The sequence below is a fragment of the Erithacus rubecula genome, assembly GCF_903797595.1.
Source record: "Erithacus rubecula genome assembly, chromosome: 21".
Classification (NCBI taxonomy): Eukaryota; Metazoa; Chordata; class Aves; order Passeriformes; family Muscicapidae; genus Erithacus; species Erithacus rubecula.
The window spans coordinates 10,331,241-10,357,207 of NC_136673.1; the positions used below are offsets into that span (position 1 = coordinate 10,331,241).

The 25,967-nt window shown below is 50.3% G+C and overlaps 3 protein-coding genes across 13 annotated transcripts in view; 1 reads left to right on the forward strand and 2 right to left on the reverse strand.

Moving 5' to 3' along the window:
* NDOR1 (NADPH dependent diflavin oxidoreductase 1) overlaps positions 1-25,967 on the reverse strand; it is a 145,681-nt gene that overhangs the window by 46,645 nt on the left and 73,069 nt on the right. The window lies entirely within an intron of this gene.
* On the reverse strand, positions 162-15,797 carry NOXA1 (NADPH oxidase activator 1). 8 transcript variants are annotated; one of them, XM_079324089.1, is made up of 16 exons: positions 15,745-15,797; positions 15,490-15,701; positions 13,726-13,808; positions 12,280-12,388; positions 9,966-10,100; positions 8,836-8,943; positions 8,085-8,144; positions 7,496-7,533; positions 6,218-6,359; positions 4,865-4,918; positions 4,102-4,174; positions 3,906-3,964; positions 2,661-2,815; positions 1,591-1,696; positions 1,381-1,504; positions 162-1,167 (listed from the first exon to the last, which is right to left on the reverse strand). In XM_079324089.1, the coding sequence occupies exons 2-16, from the start codon at positions 15,661-15,663 to the stop codon at positions 1,070-1,072; spliced, it is 1,518 nt and encodes a 505-aa protein (XP_079180215.1). In that variant the 5' UTR covers positions 15,664-15,701; positions 15,745-15,797; the 3' UTR covers positions 162-1,069. The 8 variants fall into 8 exon arrangements, with proteins under 8 accessions (XP_079180215.1, XP_079180222.1, XP_079180220.1 ...); XM_079324096.1 differs by having other exon boundaries at positions 4,102-4,138; positions 15,490-15,773; XM_079324094.1 differs by lacking the exon at positions 2,661-2,815 and having other exon boundaries at positions 945-1,167; positions 15,490-15,763.
* The window catches only part of EXD3 (exonuclease 3'-5' domain containing 3), a 252,914-nt gene continuing 246,265 nt past the window's right edge, over positions 19,319-25,967 (forward strand). For 2 of the 4 annotated variants that reach the window (XM_079324085.1, XM_079324083.1), the window contains exons 1-2: positions 19,319-19,337; positions 21,550-21,620. The gene's annotated coding sequence lies outside the window, so the exon portion shown is untranslated. Of the gene's footprint in view, positions 19,338-21,549; positions 21,621-25,967 lie in introns of those variants that run through there. The other 2 variants (XM_079324084.1, XM_079324086.1) reach the window with 1 other exon arrangement.

Sequence of the window (25,967 nt, forward strand, 5' to 3'; positions counted from 1 at the left end):
CCTAACTCTGAGCAGAGGGATGACATCATGTGTATCCTGCCCTGTGCAAGATGTGCAATATTTTTCTAGTACATGACAGAATCTCTTCCCAAAGACACTGTCAGCTGTCTTTAAAAATACTTACTGGCATATCTCAGCAGAAGAACACAAGTGAAAGTTGATTTAAGAGTTGCCAGCTCTGGCTCAGGGTTTATTTTATATTCAAGTTACATAGCCAAGTTTTGTCAAGACATCAAATCCAGAACAGGCTCCAGCTCCAGGCACTTAAGGGTTTTATTTAGATCAGCAGAGCCGAGCCTAGCCCAGCCCAGCTGCAGGATTTAGACAGGGCTTTCAATCCTTGCAGCACCAGTCCAGCACTGCACTTCCCAGCCAGCCCTTTCCCCAGAGCCTCAGGGGCCACTCACAGCCCAGAGCTGCTCTGAGCAGTGGGGATTTTCACAATTGCCTCTTCTCTGTGCTTCAAGATCCCACCTTGGCCTTATGACTTAAAAAAAGTGCCAAAGGCATCTGGCCAAGGAATGGTCAGGTCCATAGACTATTTGCTGTGGAAGACAGTGGTCCTAACTCATGGTGTTATCCCATTAATCCCACTGCAAACTGGTTCCAAAAGCCTTTTGAAAGAGCAGCATCTCTGGCTGGTGGAGATAACCTTATGTGACCTGAGAGCCTGGGAAAAAGGGCTCTGCCCCTGCTCCCAGCCAGCTGCCCTTGGCTTCTGCAGTGAAGCTCAACCTTCCCAGCTCCAACATAAGCAACAAGGGAGAAGGGGTAAAGACTTCCAGCCAGGGAAACTCTTCCCATGCAGAGGAACCTTTCCTACCCAGGAGCCTGAGCTGCTACATGGACAATTCCCACAGGCAAACCCCAGAGCTCTCTCTTGCTCTCTGCTCTGCACAGACACATCTTAGGCAGTGTAAGCATGAGGTCAGGAAACAGGATCTGAGTGGGAGATATCCCCTGTCCAGGTATGGCAGAGCTTCTGGCTGTGCTGGCTGGGGCCCAAATGAGCTGGGACCAGTGTTTCCACCCCTAGGGGTGCAGTCAGGCAGGAAAAGGCTCCTGTTTGCTAGAGGAAGGCAGTATCACAGCTGGTCTGGGTGGCAAAGCATTTGGGGAAGATACCAGTCTTGCCATTGCAGCGTCCTTCCAGCCAGTCCTTGTTCACTGGAAAACATAAAGGAGCAGAAATGAGCCCTGGCCCATGAGTGGGGTTAGTGAGAGTTTTTGTCGCTGGAATTTAACTCTGCACAAAACCCAGTGAAAGCCTGTAACTCCTGAGTATGAACCTGAGACAGCGCTGAACAGGCCACATTTTCCCCAGCATCTCCCCACAGCAGACTCCAAGAGCCTGGCCCAGCAGCAGGACTGGAGAGCTACCTTCAGAGAGGATATCCAGCACATCTCCCTTGCTGAACTCCAGGTCCCCAGGTCCCTGTGCCAGGTAAGAATGCTGAGCCAGCATCTGGTAGAGAACAGGTCTGCCCGAGTGGGAGTCGGAATCCTGCAGGAAAAAGCCAGCATGGAGTTTGCAGAGCAGAGCAGAGATGGGAATCCAGCCCAGCAGAGTGGTGCTCCCAGCCCACACACCTGGCAGCAGAGTGTCAGCGTGCCGTCCGTCAGCTGCTGCCACACCTTCCCCAGGTCTTCCTGTCCTGACACTGTCCCCAGCTCTGTGCCATCCAGGAGCCTGTAGCTGCAAGGGTTCATTAATACTGAGCAAATCATTGCCTTTAAAGCCAAATTTGGAGGCAAGCCCAGCCCTCTGCCACCCTCAATCTTCACACCCCGTTTGCAGGCCAGCTCTGAGCTTGTCCCTTTGCACAGTGACATGGGGCCACCCCACATGCTCAGCAGGCAGAAATGGCACTGTGGGGAGTGACCCTATCACCTCCTCACATACGAACTTGAGGGGAAGATCCTGAACTCTCCTGATGCCACTGTGTGCCCCAAGGGGTGTCACAACCAGGGAGACCTCAGCCCAGGATCTCCTGCCTGAGTCCCAGATTGCTCTGCATTGATCCTTGTTACTGCAAAAGCTGAGCTGAGTGGACAAAACCCAATCTGCAGCAGCTGCATCTACACAGTTTCCTTCTGTTTTTTTTCCTTGACCATGGTACAGTTTCCTAAGAAAGATCATTTAGGTTTCCAAGGTCCATACAATTAGAGAGTCATAGAATGACTTAGCTTGGAAAGCTCCTAAAGATAATTTAGCTTCAACCCTCTGCTATGGGCAGAGAATCTTTCACTACACCAGGTTGTTCCAAGCCCCGTCCAATCTGGTTGTGAACAGTTCCTGGGATGAGGAATCCACAGCAAAGAGTTTCTTCTTAATATCTCGTCCAGCTCTGCCCTCTGTCAGTTTGAAGCCATCCCCCCTTGTCCTGTCACTCCATGCCTTTGTCATAAGTCCCTCTCCGGCTCTCCCTGAGCCCTTTATGTTCTGGCAGGGGATTACAAGGGGATCAGCATGTGCTTCCCCGTGGGGATCACGCTGCTGTCCAACCCAAAGGCCACGGTGAGGTTTGCCCTCTAGGCAGACCGCGTGCTCACGGGAGCGGGGGTCGTGTCCCCGACAAACGCTCCCAGGAGCCCAGAGGGAGCCGTGTGCCCGTGTCCCGAGGGAACGGCTGCCGGCGGCGGCAGCGCGGAGCCCGTACCTGAGCGCGCCCCGCTGCGCCTGCTGGGCCAGCCTGTCGCGCAGCAGCGCCCGCAGCGCCGGCAGCGCCGGGGCCGCGCCCGCCCGCAGCATCAGCGAGCACTCGCACCGCAGCCGCAGCACCGCCGGCCTGCCGGGGGCCTGCCCCGGGGACACCTGCGGGGAGAGGCGACAACTCAGCATCCTGAGCTGGAAGGGACCCGCGGCCACCATGAGTGCAGCCCCGGCCCTGCACAGACACCCCCAAATCCCACCCCGGGCATCCCGGGCAGCGCTGCCCACATGCTCCTGGAGCTCCGGCAGCCTCGGGGCCTGGGCCGTGCCCAGCACTCTCTGGGAGAAGAACCCGGACTGACTATGAAGTTCTTGGACTAAGAAGACTTGACGCTAACAAACCCAAGTGACAATATCTGCTCTCATACCAAGAGAGACATGCAGACACAGTCCCTAATCTCTGTGCTGTCATGTCACAGTAAAACATCATCAAAGTGCAGACCTGAATTTCAAAAGGAGAACTCTGTATTCAAAGCCTGGGATCAAACGCTCCTCCTGTGACACAGGAATTCTGGTTTTGGTTCTGATTTTACAAGTACCTCCTGAACTCAAAATTTTATGAGCAGTGCCCCAATTCTTCCAGCCAGCTGGAGAGGAGCAGCCACATTCCTCTGTTGTGTTGCCTTCTGGTAGAACTACACGTGAAAAAATTACCCCAAAAGCCCTAAAAAGAAGGGTGGCAGAGCTAACCTGCAGCTGGGGGACAGAGGTGGTGTCCCCAGAGTGCCACAGGAGCCATTATAGGGCCATCACATGCAGGGGCTGACAATGGCATGGAAGAGGACATTACCCAATATTGCAAATTTGAATGAACTGTGCTATCCAGACTAATAGGGACAGAAAATGGAACACAGGAAGAGGAGGGGAAGGGACAGCAGGGTGCTCAAAGACAACTGCCTCTTGCCAAGTGGGCTGTAAAGCATGTGCACAAGAACTCTGATGCATTTGGTGCTCCTGGTGCCTTGGAGGGTGGGAACAGCTCAAGCTCGGGCTCTCTCAAGTGGGGTAGCCACAAACTGGAAGGAAAGACCACATGGGAGCCTCTCTTTAGAATGGAAAAGTGGTCAGAGGAAGGAAGGTTTTTTTCCCCAGTGATTTGGGAGTAGCTCAGAAATTTTGGGCAAGAATCTTTCACTTCTCCTGGCCCTGGTCTCCTGATGCTGTGCCAGCTTCAGCCTGTGGAACACCTTACCTTGGAGTCTGTGTGGGCACTGGCATCATTGTCAAACGCATTTTCTTCCCCAGGAGGATCTGTAGAACAGCACAAAGACAGGGGAGCAGCCCTGCAGTCAGCAGAGGCTGCAGTGGGGTCACCACCTCCTCACATCCCCTAAAGAGTGGGGTTTGGGCACGTCTTCACCCACTAATCCCAACTGCCCAGGGATTACCTGGCTTCTGCTTCACATGGAGGCAGCTGGGAGGCACCTGAGCAGGAGGAAGGGGAATCCCAGTGTTGATCTTCTGCAACAACAGCATCAGAAAGGAGAAGGCAGAAAACAAGGGAGCCTGGACAAGGCTGGTGTGTGACAGACTGATTTGTGTATGTAACCCCAGAAAGAGCCCCAGGGAGAACTGCTCAAGGCTGGATGAGATAGAGCACTCAGGGTCTTGTGGGCAGAGGTTTGGGGACACTTCCCTGGCCCCCTGTTCCCTGCCAGGTTGGTGCTGGAACAGAAGGAGGCTGCTCACACTGTGCTGAGGGCTCTCCCCACCTGGGCTGGTTCATGGTGACACATCCATGGTGCAAATGCCCAAGTGTGTACCAGGGATTCATTTGGAGGGGGAAAATGACCAAAAAAATCACAGCAACATCAGAACAACTATGTGCTTAAAAACTCCCTCACAGGAAACAGGGGGCCGAGCTGCACCCTTCCACCCTGGGTTCAGATGGAAAATCATTGGGACAGTGTGTGGCTATGCCTGTGGCAGAGATGGGAGATGAAGTTCTCCCAAGTCAAAGGGATTTTTCTTACTCCTAACTCTTCTGTTGTTCCCATTCAAGAGCACTTGGTCTTCAGTCAATAGTCTCAGTGTTTCATATGCTACATTTCTCTTACAGAGTTGTGCTATCCTGTGATAATCTTACAGATGAATGTCCCAAATATATATCTTGGTCTCTCCCTGCCCCTGGTTGCAAGGTTGCCAGCTCACCCACTTATCCATCCTTGAGGCAGGCTCCAGGAGAGAGCTTGGGATGTGCAGCTTCTGCAGAGAGACACAGAGCAGAGCAGGGTGAGAGAGGAGCCCAGTGACCCAGCACTGCCTGTCACCCTATGGCCACACCAACGTGCCCGGGGTCACCCCCAGCTCTCCAAGTGCCCAGTGCTCACAAACTGCTGGACAAAATCCAATGGTCCTTCTGCAGCTTTTCCTGCTGGGAGCAGAGCTGCTGCTGGAGTGGCTGCAGTGGAACATGCTAAACATCCACCAAATCCCCTGCTCCCAAGACAGATGCTCAGGCAGCAAGGATGCCCAGGGACACCAGTCCAGCAGCATTTCTGTGTCTTCTGACAATCACTGCTGCTCATTTCAACTGAGCATTGCGAGTTTTTGCTTACAATGTGGTTTTGTTTCTGTTGAGAGTATATTTTTATTTTTCCTACATTGAATTTCACCTGCACTTCACTTAGCAGTCAACTTGCACATTCAAATACTTGAGTAACTGTCTCTGTTAGCTCCAGATGCTTCAGGCTCTCCCCCTATTTCTGTATCACTTAGGAGTATGCTAAATGCTTATGTCACAGAGGATTTGCTGTAGAAGATCCTTTCTTTTTAAAAATGAAAGGAAGAAAAACATGGTCATTTTTACCAAACTTTTAATTCTGTATTTTTACCAGTCCTCAGAGCACTGTCACTCTTGCTCAAACACCTGACTGGTTTATAGTTGTCTTATGAAGAATCTTTTTTTAAAGATAGGCAGGTAATAAATCCACTGAACCTAATCCAAGTATACAATGGCTCTTTCAAAAACTGAAGTAGACAGGTGAGAAATGGCTTCTGCCAACAAAAGATTTTCCATGTTGTGTTTACACAACAGCTCCCTGGTCTGCAGGAAGATGTCAGATTTGCTGGGCTCTAAGACCTTAGGACTTCTCTAGAACCCTTCATTTTAGCCTGTACAGCTAACCCCCTCCCCCCCCCCCCCCCAATCTTCCCAAAGTTCATTGAACAGAGGCACTACAGGCAGGTAAGGACCAGTCCATCTCCTCAGCTCCATCAGAGCTCTCAGAGTATAAATCCTGCTCTGATGGTGATCCTTGGTGAGGTCTGGTATCCTACAACTCCCCAGTAGGATCCCCTGTGGTGGAGAGCCCAACAGCCATCCTTGTGGATCTACAGAAGGGAATAGCAGAGCCTGGTGAGAGCCCAGTGTTGGCAAATCTAGGGGGTGTGGAAAGGAGCTCCCGAGGATTGTGCTCAGAGGGGGCTGGGACCAAGCCCTTGGGGCCATGTCCCTCCCCATTGGGCCGTGTCCCTCCCTGCCCACAGGGCTGTGTCCCTCACCTGCCCATCGTGGATGGCTGTGGCCCAGCCATCTGCTGTCCTGCTCAGCACAAACACGAGGCTCCCGGCCGGCAGCTCGGTCCCCGCTGGCTCCTCCAGCCGGTACTGGGACAGCACTTGGTGGTAGCCGGACTCGGCATCCCTGTGGAAGAGGAGAGCAGCACCCACTGTACTGACCCCAATGGCACAGGGGCTGGGGTGCTGCTGGCCCTGAGCCACCCACTGTACTGACCCCAATGGCACAGGGGCTGGGGTGCTGCTGGCCCTGAGCCACCCACTGCACCCACCCCAATGGCACAGGGGCTGGGGTGCTGCTGGCCCTGAGCCACCCACTGCACCCACCCCAATGGCACAGGGGCTGGGGTGCTGCTGGCCCTGAGCCACCCACTGCACCCACCCCAATGGCACAGGGGCTGGGGTGCTGCTGGCCCTGAGCCACCCACTGTACTGACCCCAATGGAACAGGGGCTGGGGTGCTGCTGGCCCTGAGCCACCCCACTGCACCCACCCCAATGGCACAGGGGCTGGGGTGCTGCTGGCCCTGAGCCACCCACTGCACCCACCCCAATGGCACAGGGGCTGGGGTGCTGCTGGCCCTGAGCCACCCACTGCACCCACCCCAATGGCACAGGGGCTGGGGTGCTGCTGGCCCTGAGCCACCCACTGCACCCACCCCAATGACACAGGCTGTGAGTGTGGATGTTGGCAAACCCTGATTTCCACTGCTGCTCTTTGATCCAACTGGGAACAAAAGGGGCTTGGAAAACACCGGTTTGCCAAATGCAGCTGCATTTTCATTGTACTGATAAACACTGTCAAGATCAAAGCAATTATTCAACATAGCCCTGAAGTACTGCTGGTGCAATATCACCACAATAAATTACTTTCTTGGGGTTTGAACATGATTTCGGCTCAGGACATTCGGGCTGGTAGTATTTAGAATTGTCCTAGGAATTAACATGGGAAAGCTGAGCATCCTCTGCCACAGACTTGGGCAGGTCCCACAGCCTCTGTCTGCTTCCATTCCCCAGGGATGCCATGTCTCCCAAGAATACCGAATCAAGTCCTGCAAACTGGCCTGAGGCTCTTGCAGAGCTGTCAGGGACCTGCAGTGTCCTTTGCAGCCACAGAAGCCTATGTGTGTTTGTCATTCACTCCACCCTTGGTGAAAAGTGGGTGTGGATCCCTCAGAGTCTTCATACAAAGACTCCGGAGAACAAAGGACTCTCTGAACAGTAGTGAGAGAAAGGTAAAACCAAGGTGGGACTGAACACTCACCGCAGAGCATCGGCACTGGGTTCATAAAAGCCCTGTTTCTGTGGGAGAAACAACAGGATCTGTTTGTGACAGTGCCTCCTACAGCAGCAGTGCCACCTCACCTCCTGACTGTGCTATTTCGTCTTTACTCTTGACCCCGTTTATTATTCCACACCTCCCAGAAAAAGTCTGCTGATCCACACCTTAGCAGTGTACCTTCTCTTCCTTCCCCTCCCTCTTTATCTCATCAGGAAGTAATACAATCTCTTCTTCCTCCCCTGGTTCCAAGAAACTCCCAGCACAGGGTGAGGCAGCTGTGCTCACAGACACATTTACTGAAGTGAAGAGCAGAGATAGGCTGAGCACAGCAAAGCAATTCTGTTTTGACATGGTGAAGAGCCAAAAATGCATCTTTAAAGGGCTGGAGATTCCCATCACTGAGTCCCTTACAGCCAGTGCTGAGCTTGGCTCTGAACATCCCCATGGATCCAGGCTGGTATTACAATGGTTTTACCAGGAGTCCACTCTTCCCCTGACAGTCTGAATCTGAGCCCCCTTCTGAAGCTCCATGACAGCTCCATCCCTCCTTTCACAGTCCTGTCCTGCTCACCTGAGGCCTGAGAGGCTCAAAGCCAATGTACTCATCGTTGGGAATGATGGATGAGATCACCTGTCAGAGAACAAAATAATGAGTGAATCTAGGCTGGAGGAAGAGACCCCCAAACTTCATCCAAGATTATCTGCTCAGACCCATTTCCTTCTGGCATCCCAAGGTCAGGCAAAATGTGGAGCTGTGCACACAGTGGGAGAGGCAGAGCTGGATTCCCAAGACACCTTCAATCATTTGTGTCCCAGTTTTTTAGACTTTCCAAGGTTTCTTTAAAAGTATGTGAATTTATTACTTTCCTTTATTTGTTTTGGAGCTCTCTGTTCTGACTTACTGATCACAGAAGGGGTCAGAGAAATTCTCTGCTGCCTTGTATTAAGGGATGTGACAAAGCATTTGTCCCCCAAGTGTTCACTCGTCCCCCTGGGAAGGCAGGACTGAGACAACATGCCCCTCTTTAAAAGGTCATTGTCAGCAGAAGGGTAACCATGGGTTCCCAGAATACCTGCTCAGCCCTGTCAGACTTTAAAGTGACAACGATTGGAAAGGTATTTTAGTGCCAAAGTGCATTTTTTGGTAGAAGAAGTGGCAATTCTAACAAATTTTGGCTTCTGTGTCCCCACTGCCTGGACTGGCTGCAAGCTCTGCAGTCCTGGACCCTGCTCTGGGTCCTCGCACAGCACTGTTTTCTGGAGATGGCAGAGGCAGGATTTTTTTCTGCTGCTGTTAATTGTGACAATTATGTGCCTGTTACCTTGGGTTTACCCAGGAAATCTTTTGAATCCAGCTGCTCAACTTCCTTCTTTCGTGGTCTGAAAAGTTCCCCAAGAGGAACCAGCATGGGCTCTAAAAACAGGTGGTCCTGGGGCGGGGAAAGCAGGTAAAGGAAAAGTCATCAATTCACATTGAATGAAACATCAGAGCACTGAAAAGCAAACACAGCTTAGGTATGCAACAGCACCTCCAGGAAGATATTGGGGCAAAAATTTCACCTGTGACAAAGGCCACTCAGGCTCCACTCAGCAGCCCCTCCCCACTGTGGAGGCACTGACACAGGACTGACACTGCTGGCATGGGGTGGGTGCCAAGGGGGGCACTACAGGAAGGTTTATCAAACAAATCTTCCAAACAGCTTTTCTGTTTGACTTCAGATGCTTTCTATTCAGCCACTAAGTAGCATGCTAATAGTAAATATAAATAATACACTTGGAAAAGCACAAACGTGATGCCAGGAGAGATGATCAGACCAAAACCAAAGTATGAATTGCTTATAAAGTATGAAGGTAACAAACTAATAAATCCTTCAGGAAGAGTAAATCAGAGATCTGCTAATGATTCCAGATCATAAAGGAGTTTAACAGGAACCTTTTACTTAGAAGCAGCCCTAGAAACACTTTAACACCCTACTTAAGCTCTAAAAATGATTGACATTAATATCTGAGCTGCCACCAACTTTTTCTGAGGCCAAAAAGACTCAAAAAAAGCCAGTCAGTGCCTTGAAAAGGGAGACTCTCCAGACTTGCACTTGTAGGGGCTCTGCACTTGAAACACTGCACAATACAATGGGTTTTGCAGGGCAAGTACAAATGGAAGTGAGCTCCTAAACATGAGGAATCAGGAAGTCTTGTGCCCAGCCTCAGAGGTCATCCCAAAATTCTCCACTATGGTGATTCTGGGCAGTGAAGCACTTTGGGGTGATAGAGTTCCTCAATCACCTGAAGCACTGGTTTGGCAGAGCATCATGTGCAAATGGCTTAGACTGTGCTAGCAGGTGGGTGGATGGCAGGAACATGTAGGTGTTAGGAACACTCAGACAACTTTTAGCACACATCCCTGAGCTGAAGCCCAATGCACACACCCAGGAACTCACAGAGGGGGCCTTACCTGCACCCGCTCGAGGGCCAGCTCTAGGGCTGCTGCTCTTCTTTCAGGTCTCCACACAACAGCTTTCTCTAGGGTGACTTTGGCCTCCTGCCACTGCTGCAGGTGGCACTGCACTGCTGCAGTGCTGTACAGCACCTGGAGTGGGCACAGGGAAGGGACTCAGAGGGCAAGGACCAAGGCACAGCCAACACATCCTCCTGAACTCAGACAAGAAACAGGGACAGGCACTAAAACACCAAAAATTCAGCAACAGGAGAGACACTCTGAGCAGCATAGCTGGGGAAATTTCACCATCAGAGAGGAAAATAAAAGCTTGGGTGTGCTGGAGCTGCTGGTCAAGGTGAGGAGAGACATGGGGACAGCAGGTGAAGACTCTGGTACCACACTGTTTATATCTGATCCTTCCTGCGTCCAAAGGGCCTGGAAGCTTTTCTTTGGTTTCCTTCTGCATGAAATGATTGCTGTAATCCTGACTCCTTGTCACTGCAAAATAACTGAAACTATTTCTTGTAGTCAGCTGTGAATGTGCAAACTGTCAGCTGCAGCTTGTCACCCTTCAGCAACATGTCAGTCTGGTCCTGGGGAAGTACAGGCTGTGGGAGTGTTGCAGAGAGGATGCTGGGGAGTTGTGATCCATATTGAGAGTGGGAGATCTCTCCCTGTCACTGGCCAGCACTCAGTGTGTTGCAAAGCTGCTGGGCCACAGGCAGAGCCCTGTCAGACAGCTCCCTATCTCCTGTGATAGGATTATCAGCTGGGAACTGAGATGTGTACCTGGCTGCAGGCCTTGCTCAGGACAAGGCTAGAGCTCATAGGATGCTTCTCCTTTACTCCTTAATCATGGCACTAGAAGACTCTGGGTGTGTGAGGAATGGCAACCCTGAACTTGCACAGGAACTTCAGGGATGGGCCCTCTTGGGAGGCAAGGCAGCAGTTCTCACTCAATCACAAGTCTCACAGCCTTGCAAGGGGCAAATATTTCTGGGTTTTCAAACCATGCATGTATCTCTCAGGAGAAGATCAGCTGCAGCATGTGAAAGGCCATGCATGAGAAAGCTGATGGCACAATTCCGCTGGAGGATGATGTTTGTATGTTTTGGAAAATGAGCTCCAGGTGAGAATGAGATACAACTGAATCAGGATGCTGACCCCAAGTCTGGAGGGCCAGCATGGTGCCAGCACATGTCCCTGGTGATGCCTGGAGTGAGGGGTTGTGTGCTCATACCAGGAAGGGCCCCAGCCTCCTCAGGACACTCCTGAGCCCTGCCCCTTTCCCAGGGAACTGGTCATTTCCAAGAGAAGGCAGCCCCATGGCACTGAAGCTGTTAAAGTCAGGGAGGTTTGGATAATGCCACAGATGCCAAGAATAGCTTCCTCCTGCCAGGTGTAAGGTGCATGAAAATTGCCTGAGATGCTTGACTGGAGTTACACAATGACTCCTCATCTCACGGAAGTAAGGAGTTAAATCCTCTTTCCTGGATCTGCTTTTCAATCTGTGCATGTGGACTAAGAGAAACCAAAATGAACCTTCCCAGTAAGGACAGTTTCTAGGAATCCTTTACATATGTCCAACTATTACAAAAATTTACAACCAGTTCAGCCTTTGAGGTTCCTTGAACAGGATGTGGCAGGTTGGCTCTGTGTGACAGTAAGAGGTGCAGGATGAAGCATTACAAACACAGCCTGTGCACAGGGTGTAAGTTCAGGCACAGAGGGAATATTAGATCAGTTGCTGCAGCTGGAAAGAGGCTTTCAGGCACCTGAATTTCCTGGAGTCTGCATTATGCATCAGCTCTGTTCTCATCTGTCAATATTTCAACCTCTTTCAGCACTGAGAGCTGAGGAATTCACTGAACTTACGTGTATTTACATGCAAGTGTAAATATTACATGGAATTCCAGACTGGGTTGGGTTGGGTTTGGAAGGACCTTAAAGCTCCCAGTGCCACTCCTGCCACAGGCAGGGACATCTGCTATAGATCAGGCTGCTCCAAGCCCTGCCCAACCTGGCTTTGACACTTCCAGGGATGGGGCAGCACCACTTTGTTTACATATAGGGAATGTAAAAACCCCTCAACACAGGAATTCCTCTTCACCTGCTCTGAACAATTTTAATTTTCAAAATGGATAATTTGCTAAACTTTCCAGAGATTATGTTGACTAACAACTTTTATGATTAAGTTACTTTAAACAAAGTGCAAGCAGAATATTTTTACAGTTCAAATGTACTTTTTTAAAAAAGTCTTGGGTTACTAATGCTTGCTACTGACACCCTCAATAGTGGAGAAGGATTGCTGAGCCAGGCTGACTCTTACCTCCCAGGCATAGAGGATGTGCCTCAGCCCCAGCTGCTTGTAATCAATGAAGGGATTTTGTCTTAGGTGACTGAAGGCCATGTGATAATCAGAGAGAGCTTCTTCATACCTGCAATACAGAGATGACACAAGAAACTGAGCCTAAAAAAGCTGGAGACTGTTTAAGAAGCTTAAAAATCACACTAGCAAATAAGATGTGTTCTGCTGCACCAGAGATGTGTCATCTTTGTAAAAAAGAAAGATTACCCACTGCTGGGAGCTCCCTGCCTGTCTCAGGAGGATCAAGGGCTGGGAACTCGGCTGATGGGGACCAGGGAGAGCACACACATGGCCAGAGGATGGGAATTGAGAAACTCAACATTGAGAACCTCAACATTTAGAAATGTAAAGAACCACTGAAAATAAGGAGGGAATTAGCCTGAATTCACACCAGCCATGCAACTGAAATCCAAGCAGGTGCCCACTGAGGCTGCATGTGGTGAAAGGAAGGGCCCAGGAAGGGCTGTGCAGTGGCACTCAACCAAGAGAAGGTGCTCAGGTGAGCTCAGGTGGGTTGGTGGGAGCAGTTTCAGAGGAAGGAAGGAGCCCTGGGGTGCTGGAGCTCCTCATCACCATCAGCTCTTTGGGCAGGAGGCAACTTCCAGCTGTGCTGCCCCTGCAGTGAGTGTGCTTGGGGCACATTTGCTTCTGCTGGTGGTGGAGCAGCTCCAGAGAGCCCTGTCTGGGGCTCCACCAGCTCCAGGCACAGCCCCTCCACTGGAGAAGCCAGAACTGCTCACTTAAACTCCCTCCCAGAAATAAAGACAAGCATTTTATGGAGATTAAGGCCTGGAAAAATATGTGGAAAACAACAGGAAAGAAAATAACTGAGCTCAAAGGTAAGACAAGATCTGTAAAATACCCAGTTCCCTGAAGAGGATGTCACTACTTTAACTGTGGAAACAATGAACAATCAATCCCATGACACTTCTGGAGCAATTTCAATATTTTATCAGTGAGACTGGTATCAGATCCCCAATGTCTGGTGGCAGAAGAATATGCAGGCTGCATTTTTAGGAAGGCCAGACTCATGTGTGTCATGTGAAGACACACCAAGCAGCACAATTATATTTTTTTAATTCCCAAATAAAATCTGAATGGCAACATAACATTGTGGCAGCCTTGCATCCAGAAGTCTCTGTGTTTAGGGGACAGCAATGTGGTGTGTCAGCCACCCTGGGGCCCCAGAATTGTGCAGCCCTTATCAGAGATAATACTTGCTGACTTGTGACAGGGTTTCCAAAGCTAAAGCAGACCCTGTGAACCCTGTAAGGTTGCTGGAAGAAGTGAGTTTTGGAATCAAAGAATAAATTAGGTTTAGGTTTAGAAATAAAACAGAACTGAAAGGAGAATCAAGACTGCAGAATCAAAGGATGAAAGACTGCACTGGCTGTGCATCTCACTCACATTTCCAGCTGCAGGTGGACAAACCCTCTCTGGAAGTAGCCCACTGCCAGGGAATTGTCCTTCTCAATGGTTTTATTGAATGCCTGAGAGAAAAACACAGGCACATCACAAGGATCAGCTGTGATCTGTCCTGTCAGTGCCTGGGCACACACACCCAGCCAGTGACATCCCAGCTGCCCTCAGAGAGGCAATCCCATGGCTCCTGCCCAGCTTGGAGGGGCCAGACACAGCTCCTGGTCACCTCTCAGGTCTTGGCTCTGTGTGAGCTGAGCTTCAGGCCTTTACCCCTCCTTGCTACAATGGATTGGACATAAACGAGCTGCATTGGCCATGTGGCTTCTTAAAATGGGAAAGCTACAGTGATGAAAGGGTGAAAGGGAGGAAGCTGCAGGGCTTCACTCAACAGCCTCTCAGTCAGTAGCTCTTCAGTGGCCCAGCTGACTCCAGGCACTGCTCACAGAGCTGGCTGAACTCGTGGTTCAGCATGCTGGGAGAGCCAGGAGTCCTCCTGAGGCAGCAGCAGGATGTGCTCCTTCCCTTCCCACTGCAGACACCTCGTGGGGATAACAACTGCTGAAAGGCCAGCCCTCCCCAACCCTGCCTGCACAGGGACAACACTGCAGGTGAGGGTGAGTCTCTGTGACCCCACACACCTGCTGGAACGTGTGCCTTGCTGGGCCATAAATGAAACAACAACAACCACTGACCCACACAGAAGCACAGCTGAGCTTTTTCCCAGTCACTGGCCTTTGGCTGGGGCTCAGAAGTCTCCCCTGAGCTCTCTCCCTCATCTCATGGCACCACTGCCATGTGCTCACTGCATCCCAAACAGCCACTGCCCTGCTCAGGGCTCCACGGCGCTGCCCCAGCCCCTCCAGCACAGCCCCAGCTCTCCCTGTGCTGTCTGAGGAAAGGTTTATCTGCATCTCCTCACTGGAGACAGACAGATGGACAGACAGATGGATGGACAGGCAGACATTCCAAGTGCTGTCACAAAAAGGTTTTCCTCAGGCCACCTCCTTTCCCGTCCCAAGGGCAGTGGTTTTCCAGCATGGAAGTTTTGTTCTGGCAGTCTCCACTGCCAAGCAACATATTTCTACTTTCAAAATATATCCACCTCATGTCTAAACCCATGCCTATGGAACAGCTATTGGACAATCCTTTCCCTGCTTTGATTTAAAGATACAATACATTTTAAATTTATTTTGCATGTCCAGTGGGTTGAGGTCTTCACTTGGAATCAGGCAGGCTGAGCTTTAGAGGTTTTCACATGATAATGAGCTTAGTTCACCTAAAGGACATAATTTTAAATGATTTAGCTTAAACAAAACTTACGGTACATTGCCCAATGCAGTTTCTAGTATCTAATTAAAGCACTCTCTGTCTCCATTATGTTGTTTCAAAATGATTCTGCCCACTGATCGATATTTTCATAGCAGAGAACTATGGAATCATAGAATCATTAAGGTTAGAAAACATCTCAAAGATCAAGTCCAACTATTAACCCAGCATCACCGAGCTCACCACTGAGCCCCGTCCTCAATGGCCACATCCCCTTTCTAACTTCAACCTTTTTCACTTTTCTACGATTCACTCTGCTAAACCTTTTCCTCAAACCATTCGCCCTCCAACATCCCTGCTCGCATTCCCGCTGGACACGCAGGACGCGAAACGCTGGATTTCAAACCCAGCTTCAGCATCGTTCGCTCCGGACGGACCCGGGCGCCGAGCCCGTGCCGGGGCTCCCCCTTCTCCCGGGCTCACCCTGAGGGCCGCCTCGGGCCGCCCGGCCAGCAGCTGCACGCAGCCCACGTTGAAGCAGATCCTGGCCGGAGGCTCCGCGATGCCGCCGAAGGCGTCCAGGGCAGCGTCCCAGTGCCCGCGGTCCGCCGCCCGCACGGCCTCGTGCCAGCGCCGCACCAGCTCGCGGTACGCCATGGCGGGCACCGGGCACGGGCACCGGGCACCGGCACCGGGCACGGGCACCGGGAACCGGCACCGGGCACGGGCCGCACCTGCGCCGCACCTGCCGCGGCGGGCGGGGAAACGCGGCACCTGCGCCCGCTGCGCTCCTCCCCTGGCGGCGGGACGGGACGCTGCGCCCGCACTGGGACACGGACCGGGAGCGGAGCGGGGCACACAGCTGAGGGCGGCGGACACACCTGAGCGGGCACCGGGGCTGCTGCCCGCAGAGGGCACCTGACCAGCCGCCAGAAGCGAGCCCGCGGCCGGCGCTGCCGCAGCCAAAATGCCGCTTTGGGAGCTTCTTTAAATAAAATGTTTAATGTAAATTTAATAGAGTAGATATTCTCACGGCGATGCATATTGCGAGTTAACTACAGTAAATACGGTAGGCGTAGGCAGCGCTGTGCTCTAGTAAATACGGTAGCGCTCCCGCCCCGCCCCCGCGCTCTCGCGCTCCGCGGGCGACAGCGTCCCCTGGCGGCGCTGCGCCTCGGTGTCCCGGAACAGGAGACCGATGAGGGCGCGGCGCCCTGCCCGAGACGTTCCGGGGTTGGCGGTGCGGCGCGGCGGGGAAGGCTTTGCGCGGCGGACCGGCGGTGCGGCGCTTCCGGGCGGAGCCAGGTGAGTCCCGGCCGGCGGCGGCCTCGGGACGGCGCCTCAGCTGGTCCGTGACAGCGGCGAGCGGCGCCCGCAGCCCCGGGCACCGGGCGGGGCCGCTCCCACAGCCCGCACCGCGCCACGAGCGGCTCCGGGGCTGGCGGGGCCGGGCCGGGCCGGGTCAGGCCAGGTCAGGCTGAGGGGTTGGGCCAGGCCGAGGAGGGAGCAGGGTCAGAATTAGCGGGGATTGCACCTTCAGCTCCGCCGGGCGGACTTAGAGCCAGTTAATTGCGAGTTAACAAACCAAAGAATTCAGGGGCGGCTCTGCCCCAGGCAGCCGTGGAGCTGGTGGCTTTCAATTTGAAACAAACTGGTTGGGCTCCTTGCCACTGATTTGAAATGCTGCAGAGAATGAGAACAAAGAGTCAGTGGCATTTGGAGTACAGCAAGAATTGTCCACGCATGCAAAGATAAAATGTGGTTTAGGAAAAGAAAGTTTGTTAACGTGATGTCAGCAGCAGGAGTGGAATAAAACGACTGGGTAAAATGTGGTGTATTATTGGATGTTGCAGCTTCAATGAATGTAGAGACTAAAGGCTAAGCCACATGTGGTTGGAAAGGAGATCCCCCACTGGTGTTCCTTGGGAAGTTAGAACCACGTGTTTGGATTTTCCGAAGAGTTGCCCTCTAGTGCAACCTGACAAGTTAATTGAACGAGGTGCTGTTGCCATCTAGAGTTTAAGGGTGGCCTGAGGACAGCACCAGCTGTTAAATGGAAGCTGTGGATGAGTGGGAGCAGCTTTATCCCACACCGTGGTTCAGTCCCTGGCTGAGCCCAAAGCAGCAGTGTACCCTCTGCTGTTCAGAGTCCCTGCTGGCACAGGGGGCACATGGTGGGGACAAGGTGCTGCTGCTGGGCCTAGCCTGGCCTGCCTGGCTGGTTCCACAAAGCAGGAGGATCTTGATACCATGACAGCTTCCCACCACAGCCACTGCTGGGGTGGAGGGGACAGGCAGCACACAGCAGGTGCATTAGTGCCACAATCTGAGCTGCACTGGTGGGGGAGGCATTGATTGCTTGTGTGGTTTTCAGTTTTTCTAAAGAAAATGAAGCTGGAGTGACCACGTGTGTGCACATGGTTAGAATGGGCTGCCAGGGGATCTCTGGTTCCAGAAGCTCTCCAGTGAGATAAAAAAATACTGGGGAGTTCAGGGCAGGCCACAAAAATGCTCCAGTTCTGCAAAACAAGCTCTGAATAAGTTCAGTTTATTCAGGCACATTCAAGAGAAGAGAGTTGAGTGACTCAGGCACTCTGGAAGTCCATGCCTGTGGGAATTTGTGCCACAGCTGGATCCTGTCAGCCTTTCCAAAGCACACAGTAACTGAGGCAGAGCTACACAAATTCTGGTAAATGTGACCCAGTTCCCAGCAGTGGTGGAGGGTAATTACTGGAGGAGTTTGGGAAGAGGGAAGGCCTGTCAGTGCTGGGAGCTCCTCAGCTGAGGGGTCTCAACACTGAAGGTTTGTTCAGAGCAGACTCCTGGGCAGTCTTGGGGGCCAGGCCAGTTTGTGCAAGCAGTAGGGCAGAAACAATCACATTTTAACATTTGGAGCAAAACCAACAAAATGCATCTTCTGGAATGTAAATGTTCCAACAGGAAAGCTCTGTCTGGAGTTCCTAAGGCAACAGTACTGCCTGTGAGAGTGCTGCCACTGGCCTGCACAGAGGTGTTGTGGTGGCTGCAGTTCAGCAGTGCAGAACACTCCTCTCTCTGTTGGGGCAGTGGTGCTGCTCACACAGAGCCCTTCAGGTCAGCATGGGCTTCACAGAGCTCCTAAGGACTGAACTGAACACTTCACATTGCTCCTTTCCACTGCAAATGGCAGCTGGCACAGCTGGAACAAGTGCAACTTGAGGGATTCTCCAGAGGCAGTGTGGAGAGGTGAGAGGCAGCAGGGAGTGCTCCCTGTGCTGGGAGTTCTCAGCTCTGAGATGGTGCAGAGGGATCCTCATGCAGAGGTGGATGCCAGTTCACAGAGGCTCAGTTACACTCAGACAACCAAAGCAGCTGCTCCTGTCAATAGATAATTCACCCAAACATGCATTAAATAACCTGCTGGTGTGTGCAGTGATGTAACCTGGGAGGAGAGGGAATGACATGGGGCACCTCTGGGCTAATGACAGAGATGTCATTAGTTTTATTGGAATTAAGAGGTGTTCTTCTGAACCAAGTTTTAATAATTTAATCCAAAAATTTGTTACTGATTCTATGTAATATGTCTTTAAATAAAAAAATATTTTTTGTAACTCTCTGAGGATTCTTGGTGCTCTGGCAGCCTCCTCAAGCAGCTCCCTTGGTAACCAGGGGCACTGGAGGGAGGGCTGGTCACATGAAATACATGAACAAAAAGAGGACATGTGCCAAGGACTGAACATTCTGCAGATTCACATGTTCATCTCTCATCTGAATGAATGTGTAGTAAATTGATACAGCATTGGAGGAGCTATGGCAGATGTCAGTGATGAATGTCTGAAAAAGTCTTGCAGAAAAAATGAAAGAAGGGGGTGTGTATATGTGGGATATTGGAAGTCTAGAAAGCTGTTTTCAGGGAGGGTAAAAGTCTTTGGCTCTTTCTGAATCCATGTGGAGGCCTGGTGTTGCAATGTGATGAAATGACATTAACTTGGGCCTGGCAGGTGTTTGAGGTCAGGAGCAGCATGTCCTTTTCCCACCTGTGCTGTGACGTCCCTGCTGGGACACCTGGGGCAATACCTGCTTTATGGGCTGCAGGTGAAAATCAGGTAATAAACTCTGCTTGTGTCTCTAATAGCTTGTGCAGTCTCAGCTTTGTCACTCCCCTGGACTGTTGCTCTGGGAACAGCCCCTGTGCTGGCTCTAAGCAGGAACAGACCTATTTGAGGGTTGAGGCAATTGCTTCTGTCAAAGACATTTCTACAGCAGAAAAAAAACCCAGCAACATGTGTTGTTAATTCTTACAGAATAATCCTCCTGGCAGTTTGTCCTGCAAGGAATAGGTGGAAATGCAGGTAAAGAAATAAGAAGTGTTTTGGAATTTGATCAGACCAGAAGCACTTCAAATTCTTCAAATTCTGTCTGATCACCTGTAACACATGAGGATTCTGTGCTTTCTCTGACCCTATCCCATGGACAAGGTTGTGTATTCCTTGTATTTGCCACACTGTGAATGTGGAGAAAGAATTTGCTAATGAAGAAAAAGTAGATATAAATAAGAAGAATGGAAGAATTAGGCAAAGGGAAAAAAAAGTTGCATTTCTGTTGTATAAACATTTGAACAGTACCAGCCCAGAAACCAATTTGAAATGGCCATATCAGGAGTGGGTCCTGTTGGTGTTCTGCTCTGGGGCTGCTGTTCCTGCAGGCCCTACCTGCCCCTGCTTGTTGTGGTAGCAACTGACATAAAAAATGCATCAAAGCTCTTTGTCCTGTCATAATATAGCAGCCAAATTCTCTGCCCAGTGCCTCGGTCCATGTTTGAGTCTGTTTAGGAGAGCAGAGCTGCAGGTGTGTCTGCACAGATGAGCTCTGGATCCTGTGCAGGTTGCTGAGCTGGGCATTGCTGTGATCCTTGAACCACGTTACTGATCCAGGGCAGGAGAGACTCCAGCTCTACATGGATTTAATGCATTTAAGTAATTTCCTCTTTATTACATCTCCAGCTCTGCCAAAGGTATGGTCACCCTTCATATTAAGTCTAAGTGTATGGCTGCTATAATTTTAGACTCTTCTGATTAATGTAACAATTTCTTTTTGCTCATTCCATGGCTTCTCATATGCACACAATGTGATTTATTCTTGGCTGTTGCTCATCTTGCCTTCAAAAGCAGAGTACCTATCAAGGAGTTACACTTAAAGTTCTGCACACAGCTGTGGTTCAGAGATTAATTTGCTCTTGCAGTTTTCTACACTTTTTCTTCTGTGTTGAATAGGATGCAGGTCTGGTTCAAAAGAGACTTTCTGATCATTTTTGATTTTACCCCAATTCACTGAGCCTTGTTTGGGTTACATGTTCATGAAAGAAAAGTCTTTTTCAAAACAACCAGGACACTGTCTGCCCACTGCTGATCTTTGTAATGTCAAACTCTGCCTGAACCTCCTCAAGGGATAAGCTGTTTTGTCAGGAAGCGAATTGGCTGGAATGTAGCAGTGCTGTGAGCAATGTTTGAACATGTGAGCGAGCACACGGGAGGGACTCGGCCCTGCTTGGCAAGTCTGGCTCTATCCAACTGCTCCATGTGGCTTTCTTGCATTTACAATTGCCTGTATTGGAAAATATTCCTGGGGGACTCAAATCTCCCAGTGTTAGAAGCTGAAAGGAAATGAGTTTGGTGTTTGAGAAGGGCAAAGCATTTGGGCTGTACAAGCTCAAGCTGCAGTTTCAGCTGGAGCAGGGCAGGTTTTTGTTAGCTGTGCAGCTGAGGGTGTTGTTCAGGGCTGATTGTGAGCAGTGGAGGCCACTGGGCTATTCCAGGCATGGGGTGGGGCTTTCCTGGAGGTGCTGCACTTGTTGAAGTGGATAACCTATGTGGGTCAGGGTGCTGGTTCCCTGCATGGTTCATCACACTGGTGAGGTGTTCTTAGTCTTTGGTGACCCAAATGGAATTGTAGAATCCCCTGAGCTGGAGGGACCCCCCAGGATCAGCCAGTGCAGCCCCTGTCCCTGGCCAGACCCCCCAACAATTCCAGCCTGTCCATCCCTGGTGTCCAAACGCTCCTGGAGCTCTGGCAGCCTCGGGGCCGTGCCCATTCCCTGGGGAGCCTGGGCAGTGCCAGCACCTCTGGGGGAGGGAAGAGCCTTGCCCTGAGCTCCAGCCTGAGCCTGGGCAGTGCCAGCACCTCTGGGGGAGGGAAGAGCCTTGCCCTGAGCTCCAGCCTGAGCCTGCCCTGGCCCAGCTCCAGCCTGAGCCTGCCCTGGGCCAGCTCTGGCCATTCCCTGGCTCCTGTCCCAGGGAGCAGAGGTCAGAGCTGCCCCTGCACTGCCCCCCACGGGAGCTGCAGATTTCTCTGAGGTCTCCCCTCATGATCTTAACATTACAGTAAAGATGCTTAGCAAGAAGTAAAGAAGTTGGCAAGTATGTGAAATGGGTTCAAGGCATAATGTGATGTCTACCAATGGCTGTCTTCCAGCCTGCATTAGCCAGGTGCCTGTGGGGGCTGTGGGGCTGAGGTGTTGAGGTGCCAGGTGTACAAGTGCTCACAGGCTTGTTTGCTTCCTCGCAGCTCCTGGTGGCAGCAGGATCCCCCAGACATCACCCAGCAGCTGACACCTTCACTGTCCTCCCTCGGGGTGAGTTTGCCACTTGGGCTGAGTTTGCCAGGTTTGTTTAGACATCAGACACACATCTGACAGGATGGGGGCAGTGCAGCTTCAGGAACTTCTGCCCCTTTCCATTCTGTCTTGTAGGAGCTTGGGAAAAGATCATTTGCACCTTCTGCTCCCAGCTGGGGTGTTGAGGGACACCTGAGTGAGATGGCTTGTTGCAGGACAGGGGGAGGGAGAGGACAGGAGCTGCTCAGGAGCTGCTGTAACTCTTCTGAGCCTACAGTGCACAGCTGTGCTCTCCTGGCATAGCTGTAGGAACAGCTTCAAGGGCAAGGAACAGTCACATTCTGGCAATGTGATGCTGAGATTATTAAAGTGAATTTCTGTTCTGAGGACCAGCATGGGGTTTGTGTCTCAATAAGAACTTCTTTGGGCTGCAGGATGGTTTATTAGTTAATTTTGGTGGGTGAAAGGGACCTGGGTAATAAACCATGTGTCTGCTGTATGAACTTGTAGCCAGTCCTGTTCCACCACTGCAGCTTGTGTGACCAGTCTTGGGTGCAGACCAAATAGTCAATATTTTATGTCACACCAGTGTATTAAGGAGTATATTCAAGGAGATTTCATTTTGATTTGTGAACTTCATTGATGATATTCACTGATTTTTGTAAAGTGTGAGTTAACTACATCATATGTTGAAAAGTTACCCAGCAATTCCTTACCAACTGTGTAAAACTCAGTTTATCTTAAAAAGTTTTACTGGGTTAACTTTCATTTGACTGCATCTGACTTTCTTCTCTTGGAATGAGAAAACTGTGAATTTTCCCATCTTTCACTATAGTCCTGCTGCCTACTGACATATTTACCAACAAGGGCTTGCACAGTGCAGTATAAAATGTCTGTGCAGGAGCAGCCTCCAGTTAGTGTCTGTCACCTGCTTTCCCATTTTCAAGTGGAAAAAAGGCTCATTTTTCCTGGTGTCCCTGTGTGCATGAAGTGCAGCTGCAGCCTCGTTAGAGGGCACTCTAGAATCACCCAGGGAGCGGAGCAGCCACGTTCCCCACCAGCTCTCCAGAGAAATCCTGCTGCAAATGTCCTTTGCCCCCAGAGCAGAAAGTGGGAACCTGGACCTGGATTACTCTGGGTGCTGGTGATCCAAGGCAAGGCTGCCTGTGCTGTGGGCTGATTTCATGCTTGTGCTCTATATGGAACATAGGAACAATTTATTAGAGAATTCACTCCAATTTTCCAAATGTGAATTAATGAACTTGCTTTTCTCGTGGCCTTTACCCCATAAACTGCCCTGATCCTAAATATATATCTGTTCTGGATTTTGGGTTTTTTTTGCTATTGTCTTAAAAAAAAGTAAATACTTGATAAAAATATAAGGTGCTTCAGAAACTCTTGGGTTTTAATACCAGCCCTTCCACCAGGTCTATCTGTGCCTTTGACAAATCGTTAGTTGTGTCTCTCTTTATTTTCCTTGTGTCAAAAAGAGGATAATGATTTTTACCTTGGGATAATTAATCAATGTATATAAATGTGCTTTAAAATCTGAAGTGGTTTAGAATTTTTTGAAAATATAATTAAAATACTGAACAAACCAGGAGTCAGAGAAGTCAAATTTAAAACTATGATTATTGTTCAAGTGTTTTGGTGGTGCTTCTGTTTTGGCAAGATTATAGAGCCAGATTATTTGCATTACTTTTGATTTTGTGATGTTTTTAGTTTTTTGTCCAAGGAGCAGTATTCTTTATGTGCAGGAGTCAAATACACAAACATAATCTCACCTTTGTCCAAACATTCCTTGTTTTGCTGTTACAAAATCAAACCAAACCGGTGGGACCCAGGAGCTTTCTGAGCAATTAGCACTGACTCATCCCCACCCTGGGGAGGCCTGGCAGAGCCCAGGATGTGTTTCCTCTGCTGGAGCCATTCCTGCAGGGCACAAAGCTCAGCTTCAAGGTATGGCTGCACTCACCTGTGAATTTCAGTGCTGTGGCATCAGCGTGGGTGGTGGCTGGGCCCTGTCACTGCCTCTCCAGGATGGGACAGGAGGCATGGGGCTGATGGGACTGGGCACAGGGCAGCACAGCTGTGAGCAGAGCCAGCTGTCCTGCTGCCTGCCCAGCTCCTTCCACACTGCTGTGTGTCCTGCCTGAGCTGCACTCCTAGGGGCAGCTTTACTGTCTGTAGGGTAAGGACAGTAAGCATTGACCATGGCAGTGCTTACCAAAGCAGGTTCTGTGCTTCAGCAAGGACACAGCACTTCCTTTGGAGTCCTGAATCACTGTGCAGGGCTTCTATGAACTCATTCTCCACAATCAAAGCAGAATAATAATAAAATAATAAGTCCTGGTCAGGCCTTCTTTTTTCTCTCCTGGTTTTTAATCTCCCTGAATTTCCCCTTCTGTCCCCCTGGAACTTTCCATCCCCTTGGTAGCTTTTTGGCAAAGAGGGGTTGCCGGGATAGAAGAAAAGCAGAGCCATTCCTACATAGGGGTTTTCCAGCATCCCTCTGTGGGAGAGCACAGGAGGAGGCAGCAGGAGCCAGGCTGAGCCCTGTGGGTGGCTGCACTTGTGGGAAGCAGCACCTGGGGAGATGCTGCAGCCTGTGAGGCAGCTGATGGCACAGGGTGAAAGGCCCTGCAGGCAGGTCTGGGCTGGGCTGGGCATCCTGGCTGAGCAGCCCTGGTACAAAGGCAGTCACTCAGCACTTCCCAATGCCACTGCTCTGCTGGAGGGTGGCACAGCTGCTCTGGCAGAGGGTGTGGGTGGGGGACAAGAGCAGCCCAGACCTGATGGGGCTGGTGTGTGGCCCCCAGATTCTTTCTGGGAGTTGGGAATACAGCAGCAGACAAAGCAGGCTGGGATGGCTTCCCAGTGACTGGAATTTCTGAGGAACCTTCTATTGGTCTGGCTGGCAGATGGATTTTAAGGTGCAATGGAATACACAGGGACTCCTCCCCTCACAAAGATAAAAACAGTTGTTTGAGCTTGAAGCTCATCTCATCTGTAGGACAGGGCATTGTGGTTCTCAATGGGTTTGAAGAGTGTTTCTTGTACTCATGTGATTTCTGACATTGTGAATGCTAGAAGCTTCAGCCAAAATCTTCACCCTTTAATGTTATCCTCCATCCCATATCTAGATCCCTCTCATGTTTTACCACAGTTTGCTTGTTCTAAAAAATCATGTAATGCAGGAGCCAGGGATATTACAGAACATACTTAAGAGGAACTCTACCCTGCCTGTATGAAACACTTTCTTCCAGTTTTGAGTAATATCTTCTAGAAATATTTTCACAGAACATTTCTGTGGAACTGAAAGTTTCATTTTATGGTGACAATGTTTTGGGTTTGTCATTGTTTGAAGACCAGCTGTGTTCTGTGGTGACATGCTTGCCTGAATTGGCCAAAGCAATTCCCACAGCACAGTGTGTTAAAGGGGAACTGGTAGATGCTTTAGCTCTGAAATCAGCTCCAGGTACAAATTAGATTTTTATTACTAAAATGCTTGCAGTTCTTAGTCCCATCTATAGTTACAGTTCAGTGCTGTACTCAAGTCCTGTCAAACCCTGATTTTTGCCCAGCAGCACAGGAGGCTCTGGAGGCCCAGGGCTGGTTCTGGGCAGTGTTTTGGGGCTGTTGGTGTGACTGGGGCTTCTGGAGCTCCTCCTGCTGGTCACTTGCCCCAGAATGATGCTCTGACGAGGCAGGTTCTTGTGCTGGTCTTAGAAGCCTCTGTGGGACAATTTGTGTGTGATAGGGGAAGGCAGCAATAATGCAGAGTGTCTCCTGCTTAAAAAAGAGGGAAAAATCCACTGCTAATAGAGCTTAAGGGAACAAATACGACTGTGAAAACACACAAGAGGAGCATAAGGGAGAAAGGTTAAATTTTGGACAGTTTTCTGCCTAATGTAATGATGTAATGGAGCAAGAACCACTTTTTTTTTTTTCCTCATTTCTTTAGGAGCCCAATGGTGCTGTCTGACTGACTTGTCAGAGGTTTAAGCACCAAAAGGTAACCATTTTTAAGTAAAGCAAAAGCAAAACTTTGGGTATATGCTTAAAACTCAAGAGAAAATGAACAAACAAAAAAGAAAAAAATTTAGAAAGTCTTTTGTGTATAATGTCCAGAGCAATTTTAAAATACTCCTGCTCCATGCCTAAATAAATGGTTGTTTCAGTCAAAGAGAACTATTTCCTCATGATTTATTGCACTAATCTGGATATAGGGCCTCTGAGCAGGATTGTCAGTTTATTAGAACAGCTTTCTTTCTCCTTTCAGATTTAATCCACATGTTGTTGCATCAACAGAGCCTTTGTCTCTGCTCAGTTATGAGTTATCCTTTTTTAATAACAATAAAAAAAAGGT

Excerpts from the sequence above, each read along its gene's own strand:
- NOXA1 (XM_079324089.1), bottom strand. The coding sequence starts at position 15,663 with ATGGCGTACCGCGAGCTGGTGCGGCGCTGGCACGAGGCCGTGCGGGCG. Across the intron at positions 4,175-4,864 it reads CCTCAAGGATGGATAAGTGG|AAGATCAACACTGGGATTCC; the intron begins GTGAGCTGGCAA and ends CTGTTGTTGCAG. Across the intron at positions 1,168-1,380 it reads GCTGGATATCCTCTCTGAAG|TGAACAAGGACTGGCTGGAA; the intron begins GTAGCTCTCCAG and ends TATGTTTTCCAG.